At 37.8% G+C, this 22,619-nt stretch overlaps 1 protein-coding gene across 1 annotated transcript in view; it reads right to left on the bottom strand.

Moving 5' to 3' along the window:
- Nucleotides 1–22,619, bottom strand: part of ADAMTS6 (ADAM metallopeptidase with thrombospondin type 1 motif 6) — a 182,615-nt gene that overhangs the window by 65,807 nt on the left and 94,189 nt on the right. Inside the window, exons 10-11 of the mRNA XM_054178600.1 lie at nt 14,884–15,025; nt 3,483–3,590 (exon numbers count right to left, since the gene is read on the bottom strand). Of these exons, the coding sequence (XP_054034575.1) occupies nt 3,483–3,590; nt 14,884–15,025 (250 nt within the window). The remainder of the gene's footprint in view (nt 1–3,482; nt 3,591–14,883; nt 15,026–22,619) is intronic.

The raw sequence follows: 22,619 nt of genomic DNA, 5'->3' as shown, positions 1-22,619 counted from the left end.
AGCCTGAACCTCCCCTGGCGCAGCCTGAGACTGTGTCCTCTTGTTCTGGTACTGCTTGCCTGGGAGAAGAGACCAACATCTGTCTGTCTACAACCTCCCTTCAGGTAGTTGTAGAGAGTAATAAGGTCTCCCCTGAGTCTCCTCTTCTCCAGGCTAAGCAACCCCAGCTCCCTCAGCCTCTCCTCATAGGGCTTGTGTTCCAAACCACTCACCAACTTTGTTGCCCTTCTCTGGACTCGTTCCAGCAAGTCAACATCCTTCCTAAACTGAGGGGCCCAGAACTGGACACAGTACTCGAGGTGCGGCCTAACCAGTGCAGTGTACAGGGGCAGAATGACCTCCCTGCTCCTGCTGGCCACACTGTTCCTGATGCAGGCCAGAATGCCATTGGCCCTCTTAGCTGCCTGGGCACACTGCAGGCTCATGTTCAGTCTACCGTCGACCAGCACCCCCAGGTCCCTCTCAGCCTGACTGCTCTCCAGCCACTCTGACCCCAGCCTGTAGCTCTGCATGGGGTTGCTGTGGCCAATGTGCAGAACCCGGCACTTGGATGTGTTAAATCTCATGCCCTTGGACTCTGCCCATCTGTCCAGCCTGTCGAGGTCCCTCTGCAGAGCCTCTCTACCCTCCAGCAGATCAACTCCTGCCCCCAGCTTGGTGTCGTCAGCAAATTTACTGATGATGGACTCAATGCCCTCATCCAGATCATCAATAAAGATGTTAAAGAGCATGGGGCCCAGTACTGATCCCTGGGGCACACCACTAGTGACTGGCTGCCAGCTGGATGTGGCACCATTCACCACCACTCTCTGGGCTCGGCCCTCCAGCCAGTTCCTAACCCATCGCAGTGTGCTCCCATCCATGCCATGGGCTGACAGCTGGGCCAGGAGTTTGCTATGGTCCAGGTAGACTACATCCACAGGCCTCCCCACATCCACCAGGCAGTCACCTGATCATAGAAGGAGATCAGGTTGGTCAGGCAGGACCTGCCCTTCCTAAACCCATGCTGGCTGGGCCTGATTCCTTGGCCATCCTCTATGTACATATTCATTGCATTTCATATTTCTATATTGTAGTTTTTCTTGTAAATACAGCTTCATTTGCTTCCACTGAGATAAACAGGCAATTTTATCGTGGGGATAATTTCAACCCACCGCAAAAGACAAAAGAAATATTCCTATCAGTTTTGCCTTACTATTTTACCTGCACCATCTCCTCATAAGAGTCTTTAAAAAAAAAATGTTAGTTTACCTTTGTGAACACATTTCTGGAAATCCCAGAGAGAAACTTTATGTGTATTTAAAAATTAGAAATAAGGCAAAAGTGTATCATTTTGAACCCAGTCACACACAACACCCTTCACCAAAGCATGAATATATTAAAGCCTCAAAACAGAACACACATACAAGTTCCAGCAGCAGCAAGAAAACACTCTCTTTCCCTGTATGCAAAAAACAGCTGAGTAACTTTTATGAAAAACACTTCAAAAACCTTCAGATGAAGGCAGACATCTTCTGCAGGAAATTCCAACTCAAACAGTTAAAGATTGGCAGGTTTATACAAGCAACTGAAAGAGGGTTTATAATAAAGTATCAAGCCATTTGAATTGCAGGAATCCATCCCAACTCTGCCAATAAGATATTAATTCACAGTGCATCAAATTTTGCTTTCAGTTAATAGTTACACCCAATTAACATTAAAGTGGGGTGTTCAGGACAAGGCTTGGGGTGTTCAGGGCAAGGCTTGACAGGATGCTTGGTTGCATGGTTTAGTTGATTGGGTGGTTGGATGATAGGTTGGACATGATGATCTTGAAGGTCTCTTCCAACCTGGTTTATTCTATTCTATTCTATTCTATTCTATTCTATTCTAACTAAAAGCAGAAATTGACCCTTCAAATATGATACACTCTCGTTAGGCCTTTAGAGCAGGGAACATCCATTTATTATATATTTGCACAGAGCTCAGCAAAATAGGGCATAATTTCATTGTGATCTTTAGGTGTGACTGCAATACAAATTTAATAATAGTAATGATGGTAGTAGTAGTAGTAGTAGTAATAATAACAATAATAATAATAATAATAGTCATCTATCAAATTCTAACCTATTATTTTCTTCTTAGTGTGTGGTAAAGAGAGCTACATATTTTCTGCTTGTTTTTTTTGTTTTTGTTACTTTTTTTCTCTAAGGAACTACTAATTTACACGAATCTTTGAAGCTCTAGTTTACTGGTAGAGTTGTCTGCTGTTAAGAGGCATAAATAGTCACCCTGTGTAAACCAATATGAATTCTGTCATTTTGTTCTACAAATTAATGATGGAACAAGATACTGAAGACTGGGAAAAGATGTTTTGTAGACAGCAAACTTATTAAAGCCTCTGACACACAGCAACAGTGTCCTGAAGCATCTCAACTTGTTCCTTTTAGTCTCATGGTTTAAAAAATACAAATTGAGGTAAATGGCTCCTTGTGATTGACAAGGAGTGGTGGTTCCAAAATAAATCTAGACTGTTGATTTAGGAGTAGGGCTTCTAGTATTTTCTGTTACTGTAATAAAAGATAACATTTCTGGAAGAAAGTGAAAGTGTTTCTATTTCCATTGACTAACTCTTAAGCACTTTGTTTTTTTAAATAACTCTTTCAAGGAATTTATCTATCATGGTTTACTAACATTTCCAAACTCAGGGTGAAAAAGCCATCAGAATGATGCGAATGAAGTTGTCAACAAGTACTAATAAAACGCGACAGCTGCCCAAAAGCTTTCATTCTTTTTGTTTAAACATCAACTTGAAAGTCAAAACACAGTGCAATCTTTTTCTGAAACTAGCCCGGCTAAAAGGACAAAACTTAGAATAAAAATAAATGTCAGTAGCTGTTGTTAGGAAAAAATCTTATCTGGAGTAGTAAATTTTATGGACAGATGTATCAACTCTCAGACACGTACCAGAAATTGTTTTAATGTAGTATGCCCTCTTTACTTTGTGCAAACCTGCATAAAACACATTGTCTTGAAAAAAAAAGTACGTCCTGTAAATAAAGTATTTTCCTCCCCTTAAGATAAGTATGTATTTTATTCTGTATCTGAGAAATGCTTTTACTACTCTTAGCCTTAAACCAAGTTTTTGTCTAAAATTACTGATATATAAATATTGTATATCACTATAGACAGGTACAGTAGCACCAGACTTGTCTATTGCAATATTGACTTTCTCTATTTTTTAAAAAATTAATAAACTAAGAGCTTTTTAAAAAATACAGAGAGAGTATATGACAGGTTATAGTATTTTATAGCAGGGATTTTTTTAATTAAATTAGATATATAAAATATTTGTGAACTAATTCTGCAAATATGTTTGGAAACAATAACTCTTTTATTAGACTCTTACAGTTGCTCATGTGTACTTTAATTTTCTAGTTCTTTCTTCCTATAGTCTTTAAATAATAAATTGTTTCTTCAGACAGTAAATTATTCATACTCACCCCCTTTTCAATGCTCCCTGTTTGGCAAAGAGTACCTTCAGCTGCTGGAATACTGTTGGTAACGCAGCGATTACTTTTGCTGAGGCACCAGAGCTCTCTACACACTTCCTAGGAAAGAAGGCAGAGGCAAGTTGATCAGAATAAAAGCCTAGAATCACTTTGAGTCCTCATACACACATGTATACATAGATTTGTTTTGAAGAGAGTCTATTAGGAAGTGGGTGGGATATAGATGGTTATTATATATTCTGGAACAATTTCTACATGTTAAAAGGATACTACTAGTATGAAGCACCAATAATTGTTTTCATTTCCTTCGGTTAAAACTAAAGTTTCTGAGTCCACAGTACTTACACTCCTCATCTGTAAACTTGCTAAAACAGGGCCATAAGTGTGTTCTAATTGAGCAATGTACTAAAATATTTCCTACAGGCTTTTAAGATTTGGGGGTCCTATTTCATAAATTATTTAGCCTATCCCACTTCCCTGTGTTGTCAGTATTAAACACAGGTTTTCAAATCACCTTTTCCCTACTGCATATTCTCCTTTGGGTTTGCACATTTACTCATTTAAATTGAGCCTGTTCTTTTGACACTGAAGATACTGTTGCTTCAGCTGCCTTTGGATTCAGCCATGTATACAGTATGAAATCAGAAGTGCTTTGGTTTCACAGTATATGACTTCCATTATAATCTTTGAAGTATCACTTTGAAATCTGTGTAAGAGTTTGCAACCTGCTTATAGATCTATTCTAACATTAAGTGGTTTTTACAAATTGAAAGACACTCAGATATTTAAAATTAATTTATTATAGTCATGGCTATTTAATTTTACTATTCACTGCTTGAAGTCATATCCTAAAATTAATCCCAGTACATATTCTATGGCTGAACCTTGGTATAAAGAACAGAAAGAAAAGACAGTGTTACAAGTTAATAGGTACCTTGCCCCCACCTCACATCAACAGGAACAACTGTTATACTCTACCCTAAGATTGATGTTTCCTGCATATACAAATGGATTTATTTATAGATTATTCACTAGCACCTGTAACAGTACAAGTTTTCCTCGAATAATGCAAATTTTTTTTCCAAGTTTAAAATCAGCTTGTTCCATTCTTGCAGGAGTGCTAACACAGTGTATTTATTTTCACAATCAAGACAAGCAATTTAGCTTTTTTTAAAAAGAAAAATAAATCAACACTAAAAACATATCATAGTAGAATGGTCTGAAATGAGTAGGAATGAGTACTGATCATTTCTGGAGTTTACATCTAATTTCTGACAATTAGACCTAAGGTATTTTGTCCTCTTTGGTGCGTGACTCTATGAAAACTTAAGTGAATTATTTAGATTCCTTCTAGGCTAAATATTGCCACTTGTAAAACCATACCTGTAGCCAACGTACAATTATCTTACTTTTCAGATTAAAATTTTTAATTGAAAAATGCAAACAGCATAGGCATTTACTCACTTAAATCTCAGAATAAAACACTTGCTTTTGCACTCAATTGATAAAATTTTCAGATTAATATACACAGTCGTGAATAAATATATTTAAAATAGCAAATAGAACAGGGAAGGAAGAGAAGTTACATCACAAAGATGATGCAAATAAACTAACTGGATTACTAATTTCACAGAAAATTAGGTGGTAAAGTTCAACACTAAATCAAATTCACATCTGTATTAACCATGAATCCAAACCCCAATATAGTATGGATTTAAAAATGAAAACCTCAAAACCGTTTCTTTTCAGACACAGTATGAAGTGCTCCTATCATTACCCTGCCTTATTTACTTATGTGTATAATTTATTTGCTCATTATTTGCTTATTCAGGTGTGGTTTACATTGTCAAATCATAATTAAGTATTGGACTGTGACAATTCTGGTTCTGATCTTATGTATTTTGCATCTGATCAAGTTCAAATATTAAAATTACTAGCTGTGTTTCTAAATTGAATTTGATGTTCTGGAAAAAAAAATGAATTGCATTAAGAAACAAAGATTTCAAGCATTCCAATAGAGATAAATGAAAAAGAAAACAAGTTTTAGGTAACAGTTTGGGATTCAAAAACATTTATATTTCAGGGTGATTTGAATCCAGAATTACAGTTTGTTGTCCAGAGCCTCTATGCAGAATTTAACTTATGATATGCCTACCCAAGCATATCATCTATACATTAGTATATAAGGGAACTAATTAATAAAACATGTATTTCACTGCAAAGCTAACATATCCAGACACATGAATATTTAAGAATTTTCTCCTGCCTAAATTCTTTCTGTATACTCAGGTTTTCTTTGTGGGACGAGACTCCTTCAAATTCACTGAACTAACATCACCCAAACATTTTAATTTCAAATAAATAATCAGCTGAACCATGTGAATTAATGAATACAGCACTTCAAATCCATTTTCGTTATTCTCCTGTTTGCAGAATGTTTCTAAACATGTCAGCTCCCCTCTCCACTCCACAAAAAGAAAAATTCTTTCCTTCAGCCTAAATTACTTTAAGAGACAGAATGAAAAGCACTGCATCAAAACTTGGTATTACTACTGGCATTGTCTGGTAATCTTTAATCAGATCGTAATTTCAGCAGAAGAAAACCCTCAGTATCATAAGCTTAGCAAGGGCTGTATCACACTATTTGTTTTTGAGCAAAGACCACTGCCTAAATCTGAAAGCAGTTCTATCTGAGACAGATATATAACATCCCAAAAAATGACAGAATATTTCCTTATGCAGGGGATATATTAATTAAAATAACACAATATCTCAATTTGTAGAAGCAATTTATAGTAAAAATTAAAAAATAAAAAAAATTTAGCAATTTCTTTTAAATATAACCAAACTTAAGACATTGTTTAGTTTCCCCTGCTGTTTGGCATTTAAAAGATAGAATAGAATATGAAGAACATTCTGTATCATCTTGTACATGGAACAAAAAGTAACAATAATCACAGAATTACAGAATTCTTTCAGTTGGAAAAGACCTCTAAGATCATGAAATCCAACTGTCAACCTAACTGCACCGTGGTCATTAAAGCATGTCCTGAAGTAATTTGAAAACAAGGCATTTTAAAAGAATTTGAAAATCCACCTCTGCTGTTACTCCATTAAACGAAAACAGAATTATACCAGGTACTATTATGGCTATCTTCATTATTTTCAGATGATTTTGGAAAGTTAACTGGTAAATTCTGACTAAATGCACAACGTTTTCCCTTCTCCAGCTCAACCCTATAGCTATGACTACCTCAGTTTCACAGTTATTTATTCTAGCTATTTTCTTACAATCACTGTCCTATCTGTAACATCTCTAAGCAACGGTTTTTAACAAGCCAGCCTTAAAAACATCTGAAGAACCATCCTGGAAAGGTCAGGTCTGAAATCACTAGTAGAAAGTATACTGCTTTTTTGCAAACATGCACACATGCATGCACACCCCCCCACCCCACCTGCCAACATAGTGTCCCTTTATGGTAGTCTCTTCACCGGCAGACAGAGGATGAAGCTAAAATTAAATTTTTGTGGATAAATCACCAGAGCTAAGATAAAGAAGCATAATCTGGAAATTTATCAAATTACATCAAGTCAGTTTCCAAATGTGTGGATTTAATAACTACTAATTTCTAAAGCAAACAAGGGAAAGTGATTAAAAAATCCAGGAAACATAAACTGAAGCTGAGGCCTTTCACAAGATCAAGACAAGATAGATGACAACCTGTAACGGTGTATCTTAGGGCTCCATGACTTCAGTTTGGAATTCGGATGCTTGTATTTGCAGTAAATTAAACAAAGCTGAACCCATCTAGAGAAAAAAAACAGCAAATCAAATTATCTTCCTTTTGCCTAGGTGTTATCAATGATGGAGCCTCTTCCTGTTGTGTCATGCAGAGTTACATACAGGCATGTCAACTTAAGTAACATCGAAGCATCCTAGATCATAATCATTATAAATAGCAGCTCAATGAAAACTCAGTATTATGAGCAAAGATCAAACTGCTGTGCTGTTCTTAATGCTTTCCACCCTAATGAAAGCCTTCAACAGAAGTTAGTAGTTTGGCCCAGAGTATTAAAAAAATAAGATTGGAAATACATTCACAATGCATATTAAACTGTGATAATTTGGGAGATTCCTTTCTTCGTTCATAAAATTTTTAAATGTTAATTTACATTTTAAGTTGCTTCAGCACATTTAGTCAACAATATGCTGCACCTCTTGATGAGCATTTGCTAAAACAAAGCATAAAAATAGCTTGAATTGTAGCTTAAAATTCAGACCTCAAAAACATCAACCTAGAGCATTTTCAGCCTGATTGCTGGTAACATGATTAAAACTACAAGACTGTAATTATGGGTGAACTTAAGAAAGTTCAAAATTTAGTTCAGATAAGCACCCAAAAATTACTAATTTAGTGCTCAACTACCAAATGCTCATTAAGTGCTGCAGCATGTCATAAATCACAACACGCTGAAAGAATGTGAAACAGAATCTGAAGCTTATGTTGTACATTCATGTTACATTACCAGCATTCTTTCCCAAATATTGGGTGCTTATGTGAACCTTAGGGAAACTACAGAAACCCCACAAGGTCAATTACCTCCAAGTAGCACCTTGCCTTGCCATGCAACCTACTTATCTTTAGTCAAAATACATTCCAGCACCAGGAATCTCATTATCACTTCGACTATCACGTAACACACTACTCCTGCTTTGATCACATCATTGCCCTTCCACTTTTTAAACAGCTTTCATAAGATCCAGGCATACTGGGTGCATCTCCTTTGAACTAAAGAGAAAGGAAAAGAGAGGCACAGAAGGTCTGGAGACAAGATAGTCCTATGAAAGGACAGGACATTGTTAGACAGGGACAACAGGAACTTGTTAGAAAAAAACATACAAAAGCAGTGTAAAACTACAATAGGATTCAGAAAGAGAAAAATTTCTGAGGTTTCCTTTGGCCTTTGGCTATACACATCTTAACCTTAAAAAAAAAAAAAAGGAAAAGCAACAAAGGAAAATCACCTCCATGAATAAACCTGAAAGTGTTTCAGTTGTTCTTAATTACAGCATGATCCTGTAAGTCCTTGCACAAGAAAAGCTCCAAGCTTTAAACATTCTGAACAGAAAAGGCCTGCACAATAGTGATGAGATGTTTTGCACTTGACCAGGAAGACTTTATGAAATAAAACATAATAGAAATTATAATAAAAATAGCAATATAGTATCAGGATCTTAATTTCCTATCTTTGCCTACACATATTTTTAACACCAATTTGCAAGCAACATAAGTCCAACCAATCAAACTACTTGTGTTCTGCTAATACCAGGTATAAAGCAACTTAGCCACAGCATGATGAATGAAGCCATGCGGAGCATGGATAGAGGGGAGTAGGGGAAGACTACTATTCAGTGACTTATTAAGTGCTACAGAAAGATTCAACTGAATGCACAAACCTAGTCATAGTGTCAGTGGGTGAAGGAACAAAAGGGAGCTGGTTGTTTTGGTCAAAGATGCAGCAATGGCTTTTGCTTCTTTTAAAAAAAAAAAAAAAAAAAAAAAGGTACACATTCCTACAAAAACTTCATGTTTAATACCTATCTTTATTTAACGTGAGTAAATCACACCAGTGTTCATGAAAAAAGTTACCATTTAATTCACTAACATTAAAGTTTCTAGCACCTGATTACAATGGTCAGTTGTATTTCAGGCTGTTATGTCCTAGAAGAAAAATTGCAGAATCATTGTGTATAGTAATTTGTCTGTTCTCCTGGATTTGAAAGTTAGCCATCTCTGAACTGGCATGTGGGAAACTAGAAAGCAGTGAATGTATGTCAACTGCATGTCCTGTTTTTCTGCAGTCCACACTTTCCAAGCAACTTTCTATTAATGATAATCAACTTTATGGCCACTCCCCCTAATTGATTAAATACTTCTGAGAGACAACTAACAAAAAGGACTTCTTGAAGGCAGCATGAGGATTCCTGATTGTAATAAAGATGTATTCTAACTGTTTACAAGCAATAAGTTCATGGCTTGAACTCTATCTGGCACAATGTGAATAATTATTCAGGTTTAAAGCTATTTTCATTGGCAAACTAACTGGACAACTTAATAGCAAGCATAAGACCATGACAAAGAAGAGAGCTACCTGTCATCAGCTAAAATACACTACCTGATGTCTAAATACTTCCAATGTGAAATACAAAGTGGTCCTGTTGATTTCAGTGAACCCATATACATAAAGGAAAGGAGAATTTGTCCCCTTTTCCCCTACTCAAAGTATTTACTGACAGAAATGATGGTGGAAAAGCATAAAATGTGGGAGGGGAAAAAAAAAAAAACAAACCCACAACACCCAAACAATACCGCACCACAACAGGCACAATCTAGCGGGCAACAGCTTCACGGAGCATAAAAAAACACCACAGCAGTATCAACCATATGCATAAAGTACTAACTGCTACTAAAACATCTGAGATTTTAGTCTCTACCCTAAAAACATGGGGACCATCTCTAAAGTCAAGTATTACACTGAATCACAAACTCTGTAAGTTAGTCAGGAATACTCCAGGTAATAGATAAACTGATAAAACAGAGAAACTTGAAGTCAAGACTGGAATTCCTCTCTGAGTTAACTTAGAGACAGCCAACAGCCCACAGTTACTAGGCAGATGCTCATAGGTCAGGTAGGTAAGGACTCCATGAAAAATGTTCTCCTTAAACTTACCTAAACCAAAGGCTTGAAAAAGGTTCTGAACTAAGAGGGGAACTGGCATAAAAACAGAGCAAAGAACTGAGACATACTTGACAATCAGCAGAAGAGAGTTCACTCAGCATCACCCCACAAAATGTAACATATCTAAAAGCTGCATAAATGAAGACAAACTAACAATATTCCTAACAACCTCAAAATCTCCCACTGCAGTGAATCCAGTAGGATACCTGAAAGCATATATTGCCTTTGTGCAAGTATTATATGGTGACATTTCCACCATTATGTATTCTCCTGAATTATGAAATTAATAGCTTGAGACACTGCCTCCCTACTCAAAGTATCTATCTCTTTATGTAAGTTCTCTAAAATTATCCCTAGAAAATATAGTATCCATAGCTATGTACATGTAACATTAGAAGGATCAGTCTACTTGATAACATAGTTTTGTCTTCTCAACTCACAAGATCTAAATCAGCTCTTGGCATTCTTGTCCAACTTATTGTGCTGGACAATACAGAGGAATCTGACAAAGAGCCACAATGTTTTTGCTGGAACAGTTATGTCCATGAGTAATAAAACAGTTTAATTAGGTCCAGTACTTAAAATAATATCAAAACAACTACCAAAAGCCTCCTTTTTACTTAAAATTATCTCCTTATCATCAAACATGTATACAGAAAGGCAGACATTTGCATTCCCTTTACTACTTTTGTTACAATGTCTTAAGTGTCAAATCACTCTTCATGTATTTAACTCCAAGTTCCTAAGTGAAAAAAGCTTCAGGTACATAAATATCCAAAATTTTTTGCAGGATAAGGACACAGTCTATGATCAAAAGCAACAACATATAGAGGAAATATGGGAGAAAGGACAGTGAACACAGTAACGCTAAAGCTAGATGGCTGAAAGGTAATTTTTCTAAAGGTTAATAAGCCATTATGACAGAATTTCAAAACAGAAAGCATATCAAGATTTTTCAATTTATTTTAAAAACACCAGTTATCTTGACAGCTACATCAAAGACCAAAGGAGAATTGAATTTTTTTGGCCTTTTTTGAGAGTTTAATTGTTTCTCTTGTCACGTATCTCCACCTCCCCTCATCAAAGAACATGAGAATGACAAAAAGGCAATTTTCTCTGAGATTTCCCTTTGGTTTAAATCTAATTTCCTTCTGGGTCACTAAATCCCACATTGCAAATTCTGCTCTACACCTTTCTTACCAGGTACTTGAAATAAAAAGTGCTAAATGAAGTGCTAGGAAGAAATTCGTGTATTAACTAGGTTTATGGTAATTAGGGATTTTTACCATGGTTTTTCCATCCATAGTTTTATCTGTGTCTGTTATAAACAGGATTAATGAACCATTAATGTCATCTTCATGTGAATAGTACATCAAACAGGAACATCCAAAGCACTGACGCTTTTGATAATGACAGCGCCAAGCAGAGTACTCAACTTAGCTTTTCTTGACATTTAGATCTAGTTCCACCGCTCAATTCTAAAACTCCTTTTTTATAGGAATAGGTCTTCCTTGTGTGGATATTTTCTATTTGCACTACTAGCTTTAAAAAAGTATCTTTATTTTTCTCTTTTAAAGCTATCACTTGAAATCTGTACAATCACAATCATCATTATTTTCAGAGAATCATGGCCATAGCATTTTAAAATGGAAGTTCTACTTTAAATGCATATGATTTCTTACAGTGAATACTAACCTGCTATTCTAATATATGTAGTCTGAATATAAGAAAATGTCTTTTTCTCTGAGACACTTACAATTTATGCTTCCAGTGACAGCACACTGACTGAACACAATATAGAACATTAGTTCAGAGGACTGAATGTCACACAAAGACGTAACTTCTTCTAATTATTGCCAACTTTTTGCAACTATAAGAAAATTCCAACAAAAGCTTTAAACCAAAAAGAAGACGCAAGACAGAAGGCCAAGATTACCTACACACCTTCATTACTGCCAATGGCTTATGGTTTAGAAACTAATTTAAGGAAGTGTGCTGTGCAATGTGATCATCAAAACAATGATGCATAGCTTAACAGTGTTTGAAAAAAGTAACATACACGTGGAAGAGACATGTTTTGCCAATTCTTAACTTTCCAGTTTAATTTAAAATGCAGTATATTTCCAAAGGCTGTGCTATAAATCATAGATTAAATACCTGCAGATTTCTTTAGTCTGAAAACAAAATAGTGCACCTGATGAGAAGTTTAAAAAAAAAGTATGACTTAGATGAAGTGACAGGAAACAGGGCCCTTAAAGAACAGTGGGTTGGAAGTGAGAACTTAAAAAAGGCACAGTAAAGGCCAAATGAGATTTGATGAGTGTTCAGGAGACCTGGTGAGCTAGTCAGCCAGCTACATAAAGCTTTTAAATCCTTTGCATAATGTGATCTGTCAAAGAGGCATCCCAGGAAAAATACTGCATTGATCACCACTGGAATATTAAAAATGGATTTTCTTTGTAGCTAGCCTTTAGTGAGGCAAACAGAATATAAATTTAATGATTGCATGGTTTTATGTGAATAACCTACAAATCAAAGTATTATTAGAAATATTTACTTTTTAATCACTTGAAATGTTTGCAAGGTTTACTTAATTTAGTCTCAGCTGTTTATTTGATAGCAAATACAGCCGAATCATAGAATTGTTTTGGTTACAAAAGACCTCTAAGATCACAGTATCACAGTATATTAGAGATTGGAAAGGACCTCAAGGAGATCATTGGGTCCAACTTCCCTGTGCCAAAGCAGGATCACTTAGGGTAGTCCACACAGGAATGCATCCAGGTGTGTCTTGAAAGTCTCCAGAGAAGGAGACTCCACAACCTCCCTGGGCAGCCTGTTCCAGTGCTCTGTCACGCTCACTGTAAATTAGTTTCTTCTAATGTTGAGGTGAAATCTTCTGTATTCAAGCTTGAACCCATTGTTCCTTGTCTTATTACTGTGCACCTCCAAAAAGAGCGTGGCCCACTCCACTTGACAACCACCCCTTAGATATTTATACACATTGGTGAGATCCCCTCTCAGTCATCTTTTCTCAATCATTCAGTCCAACTATTACTATATACTTTCACAGGATCACAGAATCACAGAATGTCAGGGGCTGAAAGAGACCTTGAGACATCATCCAGTCCAACCCCCTTGCAGGGTCACCTATACTAGGTCACACAGGAACTGTTCCAGTGTTATGTCACCCTCACAAGGAAATCATTCTTCCTCCTGTTGCAATGGAATTAAAGAGATGTTCCACTCCCATAATCATTTTCATGGCTCTGTGATGGACTCTCTCAAGCAGTTCCCTGTTCTTCTTGAACTGAAGGGCCCAGAACTGGACACAATAATCCAGATGCAGCCTCACCAGGGCAGAGTAGAGAGGGAGAAGAACCTATCTTGACCTACTGACCACACCCCTTCTAATACACCCCAGAATGGCATTGGCCTTCTTGGCCACAGGAGCACATACTTTGGGCTTAAAGATTTTAAGTATTTATATATGTTAAGTATTTATATATGTTGACTTGCTGGAACAAGTCCAGAGAAGAGCAACAAAGTTGGTGAGGGGTTTGGAACACAAGCCCTATGAGGAGAGGCTGAGGGAGCTGGGGTTGCTTAGCCTGGAGAAGAGGAGACTCAGGGGTGACCTTATTACTCTCTACAACTACCTGAAGGGAGGTTGTAGACAGGCAGAGGTTGGTCTCTTCTCCCAGGCAGCCAGTACCAGAACAAGAAGACACAGTCTCAGGCTGCGCCAGGGGAGGTTTAGGTTGGATGTTAGGAAGAAGTTCTATACAGAGAGAGTGATTGCCCATTGGAATGGGCTGCCTGGAGAGGTGGTGGAGTCACTGTCATTGGTGGTTTTCAGGAGAAGACTTGATGGGGTGCTTGGTGCCATGGCTTAGTTGTTTAGGTGGGTTGGATTGGTTGATGGGTTGGACGCGATGATCTTGAAGGTCTCTTCCAACCTGGTTTATTCTATGTATTCTATTCTATAAATTCACTTTATAATGGCGTAAGTATGCAGCTTTTAATTTCTATTGTGAATTTATTTACCTTAATTATTGCACACTGGTACTGGCAGCCCACATGTTGCTAGTACTTAGCTATTCAGTAATTTATTCAGCTATCCACCTTCATAGTCCCATAACTCATCTTTACAAAAAAAAATTTGAACAATGTGAGAAACAATAAACTCAATGTGGAGGAGGGGAACAAAAAAAAAGAGAGAGAAAATAAAACCAGACCTGACAAATCAATACAAGGACAAACGTAATTTTTAAATGTAGCTTTCAGGTGAAAAGTTAAAGCCAACACAACAGATTTCCTGTTTCAAGATTAACAAAGCATGAACCCTATCTCATTTAACTGAATCAGGGGAAAATTTATAGTACACTTTACAAGGGTCAGGATCAAATGTTCTGGCCTCCTTTTTTCCTGAAAATTAGAGAAAGCTTCCCTCAGCTCATTGCTAGCCATACATTTTGTGTAGAGTACACACAAATGACTCAAGCAAAAGATGCAGCATAACAATTAAAATGTACGCCTTGCTGTCAGAAATCTGTAAACCACTAATGCATGTAACTGAAGATTTATGTTATAAAGGAATATATACAAATGACTAAGCAGAACACTCAGCATAAGGATTAAGACTTCTTACCCCATATTTACACTGGCGGGATGTTGCTCCATACTGGAAGCGACATTGCTCATCAGCATCATACACCTGACCTGGGGCCACAGCTGGATAAAGAAAGTCACGCTTGGGAGGCTCATTATCAAGGCAAGTACCACGGCCCGAACTGTTCAACATAAAGGACCAAATCAATTAGGAGTTCTACTGACTGTAAATCACATTATTGATATAACGCATCTAGTTCTTACTATTAACAGCATTGGGTGTAAAGTAAATACAACTTCAATAAACAAACAATAAGATGGTACACCCATAGTAAAAATTAAACTAAAGGGAATCAAGTAATTAAATTTTTAGCATTGTTATTAACAAAAATGCTTACTTTAGATTGTGAAATATACTTCATACATTATCTTTTTTGAAGTGAGATAATTTCTGAGCCACACAAGACTGATTTAAATTTTTCTTTTAAGATTCCTATTTTTTTCACAGAAGAATAGCTACTTTCAGTTATGGAATGAAAACTAAAGTTAAGTAAATTTTTTAAATGACATTTACAATTCTTAATTACCTTTCTGGTCCTTCAAACACTAAGCACAATTTTACAGATATGAGCATTTCAATTGATTGATGTAAAAGTAAAACACATTTAGATTTCAATATGGCTAAATGTTTATATAGTATTAGGACCTTAACAGCATGCTTTTCTTCCATCTGAGAGAACAAAACAGTCACAGTAGCAACAATTCTGCAGGATCTTCAAATTGACCTATACCAAGGGGGGTGGGGGTGTGGGGGGGTGGGGGTGTGAATTATGGATCCAAGATCTCTTCTGTATTTTATTTCAGTCTTACAAATTTCGTGTTAGAACAAAGATTGTCATCTTTGAAAACTTTTTTTTTCCTTCTACATACACTGTTCTGTTTGATAGTTAGTAGGTTTTCTTCCAAAATATGCCCATTTGCAACCACAGTATTTTAGTTTAGTGGAATAAATAACCAAGAATGCCAAACACAGATAGAATTCTGTTTAGACGACTTTGTACTTCACTAAATATAACTTTTCCATTTTATTTAGTCAGTGTGCACAAAAGAGAAAATATGTTTTTTTACTGTCACTTCATATGTGATTAAGTGAAGATTTTAAAAAGAAAAATCTTGTGCCAATACTTTGCTTTTTTTCCCCAACATTCCTACAAATTGCCAGCATTTAACAGCATTTTTTTCCAAACCTTTTCCATGCACCTCACCAAAAGAATGTAATTTCAGAGATGAATGTTCTACACTGTTTTATGGAGAGATCCAATTTTCTGTATTTTTAATTCACAGATTTAAAAAGGGCAAAAGGCCACCTCTAATTACACATGTTCTGCTCTTGTTTTAACCAGATTCATTACATCATTTTAAATACTACAATAAATCCTTTGGAAAAACAAGCAAACAAACTGCCAACCTTTTTAGACAACAGCAAACAGCAACAAAGGGAATAACCAGGTAAATAGAGAAAAAATTTATATCCAGTTGCTAATCCAAACAATTGTGTGATTCACATGCACGTACTCTCACATAGACACTTTCTCAGCAGGAATCTGTTTTTAAAATGTCAACTGTGTGGTTCTGAAATAAAAATAATGTACTTTCCTCTTTATTCCGGTTTAATTACTTCTTCTGACAGCAGAAGTTAGGTAAACTACCCAGCATTGTCTTGAAATATTTCACTATTGTATTTTGCATGTAGTTAATGTAATGTATTTTGCATGTAGTTGTATGTGTTAATAATTCCAACCTGAAAATAAGTTAAATACAAACTGATTTTTTGATGCATTGTCTGGATCAGACTGGAGACAGGAACTTTGCTTAAGGAATCAGTGGGAAGTTCAGCATTTTACATAAGCCTGAGCTAGTCTTGCACTATGGGAGCATTTCATAGATTCCAACACCACAGAATGTGGTCTGTAAACTTGTGACCCTGTAAACATACAGCCAAGCACACAGTCCTGTCACTACCTGACTATCCCTGCAGTAAATATGAAAACATGGCTCTTCTGCTCATGACAAGAGTTTCTCCAAAAAGAAATACTGTTGCAGTAGTACAAAAGCAAGAAAATTATTACTAAGCAGTCATTTATTTAATAGCTAAATTACATCACTACCCCTCAGACTGAAAATTTCTCTCTTTCTTCTGATTCAGTTCTGGTTTTCTCTCATGTAGTAGGACAAAACTGGCATATTATACAAACTTGTGAGAACTTGGTAATATATTATATGAACCAAAGAATTTAGGAAAATCATAGAATCATAGAATTGTTTAGGGTTGGAAGGGACCTCATGCATCATCCAGTTTCAACCCCCTTGAAATGGGCAGGGACACCTCACACTACATCAGGTTGCACATCCAGTCTGGCCTTAAAAACCTCCAGGGATGAGGCTTCCACCACCTCCCTGGGCAATCTGTTCCAGTGTCTCATCACCCTCAAGGGGAAGAACTTTTCCCTAACATCGAATCTAAACCTACCCATTTCTAGTTTTGTTCCATTCCCCCTAGTCCTGTCACTACCTGACATCCTAAAAAGTCCCTCCCCAGTTTTCTTGTAGGCCCCCTTAAGATACTGGAATGCCACAATTAGGTCTCCTCGGAGCCTTCTCTTCTCCAGACTGAATAGCTCCAACTCCCTCACTCTGTCCTCACAGGAGAGGTGCTCCAGCCCTCTGATCATCCTCGTGGCCCTTCTCTGGACATGTTCCAGCATGTCCAGATCCTTCCTGTACTAGAGGCTCCAGAACTGGACACAGTACTCCAGGTGGGGTCTCATGAGAGCTGAGTAGAGGGCAAGAGTCACCTCTCAACCTGGTGACCACACTTCTCTTGATGCAGCCCAGGATGTAATTGGCTTTCTGGGCTGCAAGTGCACACTGGTGCCTCATGTTGAGCTTCTCATCCACCAGCACCCCAAGCCCTTTCTTTCAGGGCTGCTCTCAAGCCAGTCACTGCCCAGCCTGTATTGGTGCTTGGGATTGCCCTGACTGTGGCAGTTTTAGGCTATGCCTTTAAAAGTTAGCTGCATATTTTGAACAGAGAAAGTGGAGAAATATAAACAATTCACAGTTGGGTGTAAAAACAGAAACAAAATATTATTCTAAATGAATTTCATGGGCCAGATGTGTGAGATGTACCCTAGCAATCTCACACATTCCACTTCATTACTTTCCTCCTTCTATGGCTGTTTGGCTGGTTTCTGCTTGGCTAGGAGGATTTAATCACTGCTAGCTGACCATGCAGATAAGGAGACTAACGATGCTTTGAACTAATAGTTCTCCTAACGTCTTTCTCTTTTATTTGTTATTCTTCTGGCAGCCAGTCACTAGTGGTGTCCCCCGGGGATCAGTGCTGGGGCCTATCATTTTCAATATCTTTACTGATGATCTGGACAAGGGGATTGAGTCCATCATGAGTAAATTTGCAGAAGACACCAAGCTGCGGGCAGGTGTTGATCTGTTAGAGGGTAGGAGAGCTCTCCAGAGGGAACTTGAGAGGCTGGACAGATGGGCAGAGTCCAATGGCATGAGATTTAACACATCTAAGCGCCAGGTTCTACACACTGACCACAGCAACCTCATGCATTGCTACAGGCTGGGGTCAGAGTGGATGAAGAGTGGCCAGGCAGAAAGGGACCTAGGGGTACTGGTTGATAGTAGGCTGAACATGAGCCAGCAGTGTGCCCAGGTGGCCAAGAAGGCCAACAGCATCCTGGCCTGTATCAGGAATAGTGTGGCCAGCAGGAGCAGGGAGGTCATTTTGCCCCTGTACTCGGTGCTGGTTAGGCCACACCTTGAGTCCTGTGTCCAGTTCTGGGACCCTCAGTTTAGGAAGGATGTTAAGTTACTGGAACATGTCCAGAGAAGGGCAACAAAGCTGGGGAGGGGTTTGGAGCACAAGGCCTATGATGAGAGGCTGAGGGAGCTGGAGTTGCTTGGCCTGGAGAAGAGGAGGCTCAGGGGAGATCTTATTGCTGTCTACAACTACCTGAAGGGAGGTTGTAGCCAGGTGGGGATTGGTGTCTTCTCTCAGGCAACCAGCACCAGAACAAGAGGACACAGTCTCAAGCTGCACCATGGGAGGTTTAGGCTGGATCTTAGGAAGAAGTTCTTCACAGAAAGAGTGATTGGCCATTGGAATGGGATGCCCACAAGGTGGTAGAGTCACCATCACTGGAGGTGTTTAGGAAGAGACTGGATGGGGCACTTAGTGCCATGGTTTAGTTGATTAGATGGTGTTGGGTCATAGGTTGGACTTGGTGATCTCGAAGGTCTTTTCCAACCAGGTTAATTCTGTTCTGTTCTGTTCTATTCTATTCTGTTCTTCTGCCTCAGCAGTGTCCCCAGGAGGATCTGCTCCACAATCTTATGAGGCACAGAGCTAAGACTGACTGGTGTACGGTTCCCTGGGTGATCCTTCACTCCCTTTTTAAAAATGGGGGTTATGCTTCCCCTTTTCCAGTCAGTGAACACATCCCCAGACTGCCATGACTTTTGGAATATGATGGAGTGCAGAGCGACCTAGCGAACTCATCCAACAGTTCCCTCAGCACCTGTGGGTGTATCCCATCAGGTCCCATGGACTTGAACACTTTCAGATTCTTCAGATGGTCACAAACCTCACCTTCACTCACAATGAGCAGTTCCTTCTTCCAGTCCCTGCCATTATCTTCTGTTATTCTGGGAGTGAGGCTGGAGCTCTTGCCAGTGAAGACTGAGGTAAAGAAGTCATTGAGAATCTCAGCCTTCACCATGTCACTTGTCACCACTTCACCTATTTAATTTTTGAGGGGCCCCACACCTTCCCTAGTCTTCTTTTTACCACTAATACACATGCAGAAAATTTTACTGTTCCCCTTGATCTCCCTGGCTAGATTTAATTCTAACTGAGCTTAAGCTTTTCTAACCAGGTCTCAAGCTGCTCGGGCAGCTTCCTTATATGCCCCATTCTAGCTGTCCTTTCTTCCACTCCTTGTAGAGTTTCTTTTTGTGTGTCAGCATATCCAGGAGCTCCTTGTTCATCCAGGCATAAGTAACAGGAGTGTGATTTAGAGTGGTATGTTTAAAATTGTAATGAATTAGAATAGAATTACTGAGTGAAAACATTCTTGGGTATTGCGGAAATTCATATATTGATGAGGGTTTACCACACACTCTCATGATAAATTCTGCTTTTTTTTCCAAGCTGTTATGCAAGGCTGGCTTTACATCTTAAAAGATATTTCATAGCAAAGACCAATTTTGCACAATTTTTCTTTTGGTTGGTAGTAGATAATTTTGCTATTTATTTAATGTATGCATATCTCTGCAATATGGCCTGCATTCCAAAGCATTCTTTTATTCATTTGTGTAATTATCCAGCAGTCATATTAGGAAAAAATTATTGTTTCATCCACCAAAATTTGGTAGTATCCAGCCTTGAGAGTTTGGGAGACACTAGGCTATAAAACACCAGGCCAATTTGTTGTTCTATCTTTATCTTATCACACATTCTACAAATAAGTTAATGGGAATCTGCTGCCGATTCTGCCCTTTACAATTTCCTTGAATCAAAATAACCCAAGAGGCAGCCAAAGAGCACTGTGCAAAGTCAGTGCTCAAAAACATACTGCCAGCCCATGCTTACAGAAACTTAGGGGCTTTTTAACAGAGTAGCCTTTACAATAAAGAATAAGAATTGCAAAGTTTCAGAAGCCTACATTAATTGGCAACATATGCCGTTTGTTCAATTATCTCAAATATCAAAGTCCTAGTAAACTTTAACTAACTAAATAAGTAAGTAAATCCAAAATGTAGTTCAACAGATAATACTGAAAGCAAATTTTCTCCAGTGATTTGTCGAGAGAGACATGAAATTTTCATATGAATGATGTAACCTAGTCTTCACTTGTATTTCTTTGAAAAGTTCATTTAGATTTCTGGAGTATCAGACTGGCAAATCCACCAGAAATAGTACCTGAGGCATAACCAAGATGTACCTATATTTATCTTGCATATCCACCTGTATGTCCAAGATTCTTGGGCAGACAGTATCTGGTCCCAGGCACAGGATAATTTTCTAATATTGTCCACATGGGTGTTCTTGTTTCAAGGTAAATTTGGTTTCCTTTCAGAGTTAGAAATCTGCAGTCTCAGATCTCAGTCATGCCATATGGCAATCCTAGAGACTCTTCAATAATTTCCTGGGATAGACCTTACTTATTCAAATAGTTTGAAGACTCTCAGTTCTTTTCCATTCATCTTCAAAGGACAATCCTGCCTCTGAAGACAGACTTGGTGCCATCTGACTTCTTCTAACACCTTCTCCTCTCCAATGCTGAAAGACTAACAAAGTATGATTCCAGAAATAACTCAGATTTTGTTATTAATCAAATGAAGAATTCTAAGGAAAAAAAAGTATTCTAATTTATGTCTGTCATGGGTGGAGTTGAACCTACCATGCTGCAGTCATGCCAGCTTCAAAAATTAATGTACTAACTGGAGCAAAGTATTATGGGCCTTGAATTTCAGATTGCAACATGAGAAGTTTCCTGTTCTGGTTGCTGGTTTTGGGCTTGAGGTTTTGGGTGTTGGCTCTTTTTCTGCATGCATGGTGGTGAGACAGGTGGCACTGATTTTGGTTTTCTGTTTTATGTTGGGTTTTTTCCTCTCTTTCCCTGTTCCGCTTATGCACATAAGCTAAATTAAGGTAATCATACATTGCATTATTAGATTAACTAGATTATTAGCTAAGGTAAGTGTGCATTGTGATTATGATATCTTATATTAAACTCTCATCTTACCTCTTTATCTCAACCCTGAGGTTTTTTGTGTTACTTTCCCCCTCACTTTAGTGTTTGGGGGAGCAGACAGGTTTGCCCTTGCATCAACCCATTATAATATCTAGCTATCTGTATGGCTATATAAGCATGCTATATAAATATATGCTGGATATAATAAAACTTGCATATTTTATATCTATATATTTAGATATAGATACATACATGCACATTGTATACACACACACTGCATATAATGACATTTATACTAATTAGTTTTCACTTACAAACAATTTCAGGCTGGGTTCATTTCTCCTTTAAACAGATATTAAATGTTTCTACTCCTCCCACAGGAATCTCTGCCCTCTGCAGATTTAAAATCCCTCTAAAGAGTTGATGAACAATTCAGTTAATAAACTAAATTCAGTCAATTTTTCACTCTAACATAAAGCTTGATTGACAACAGCTATTACATACTAGAAGGAATGTTTTCCCCAGAAAACAATTATTTTCCTTGGCCATTTTGGAGTGTGTGCTGACTGGATATTCCTCTTGAAGAGTTTTGATAGCTCTACTAGCAATGCATAGTTTATTTTTTCTCATTGTCTTTCTTTGAGCCATACTCATCCTCTATCCAGCAGTCTTGCAAAATTAATTGCTTTCCCAACTAGTACCTGAATGAACTGCTATCTTCCAAGGGATACTTAATGGGTATTTTTCAGCAGCCTCAATCTGGAAAATTTGTTCCTGGGTGTAGATTTTTAAAAGATCTTGAGGAAGAGAAAAATAATGATGAAGGTCTACTTTTGAGTGTCACCATGTAGGAATCCTGTCTACAAATCGCAGAGGCAAATCACCTTGTGATTGTATTATGAACTGAGATGTGCCCCAAGAAAGGACAAAGATTGCTCACCAGACTGCAGATCCAAGAGGCAATAGGTAACTTCAAATCCTGCACCTTATGGCT

This window comes from Dryobates pubescens, chromosome Z, assembly GCF_014839835.1.
Source record: "Dryobates pubescens isolate bDryPub1 chromosome Z, bDryPub1.pri, whole genome shotgun sequence".
NCBI lineage: Eukaryota > Metazoa > Chordata > Aves > Piciformes > Picidae > Dryobates > Dryobates pubescens.
Note: the sequence above shows the minus strand (reverse complement) of the source record. Positions and strands in the feature narration are given on the sequence as shown.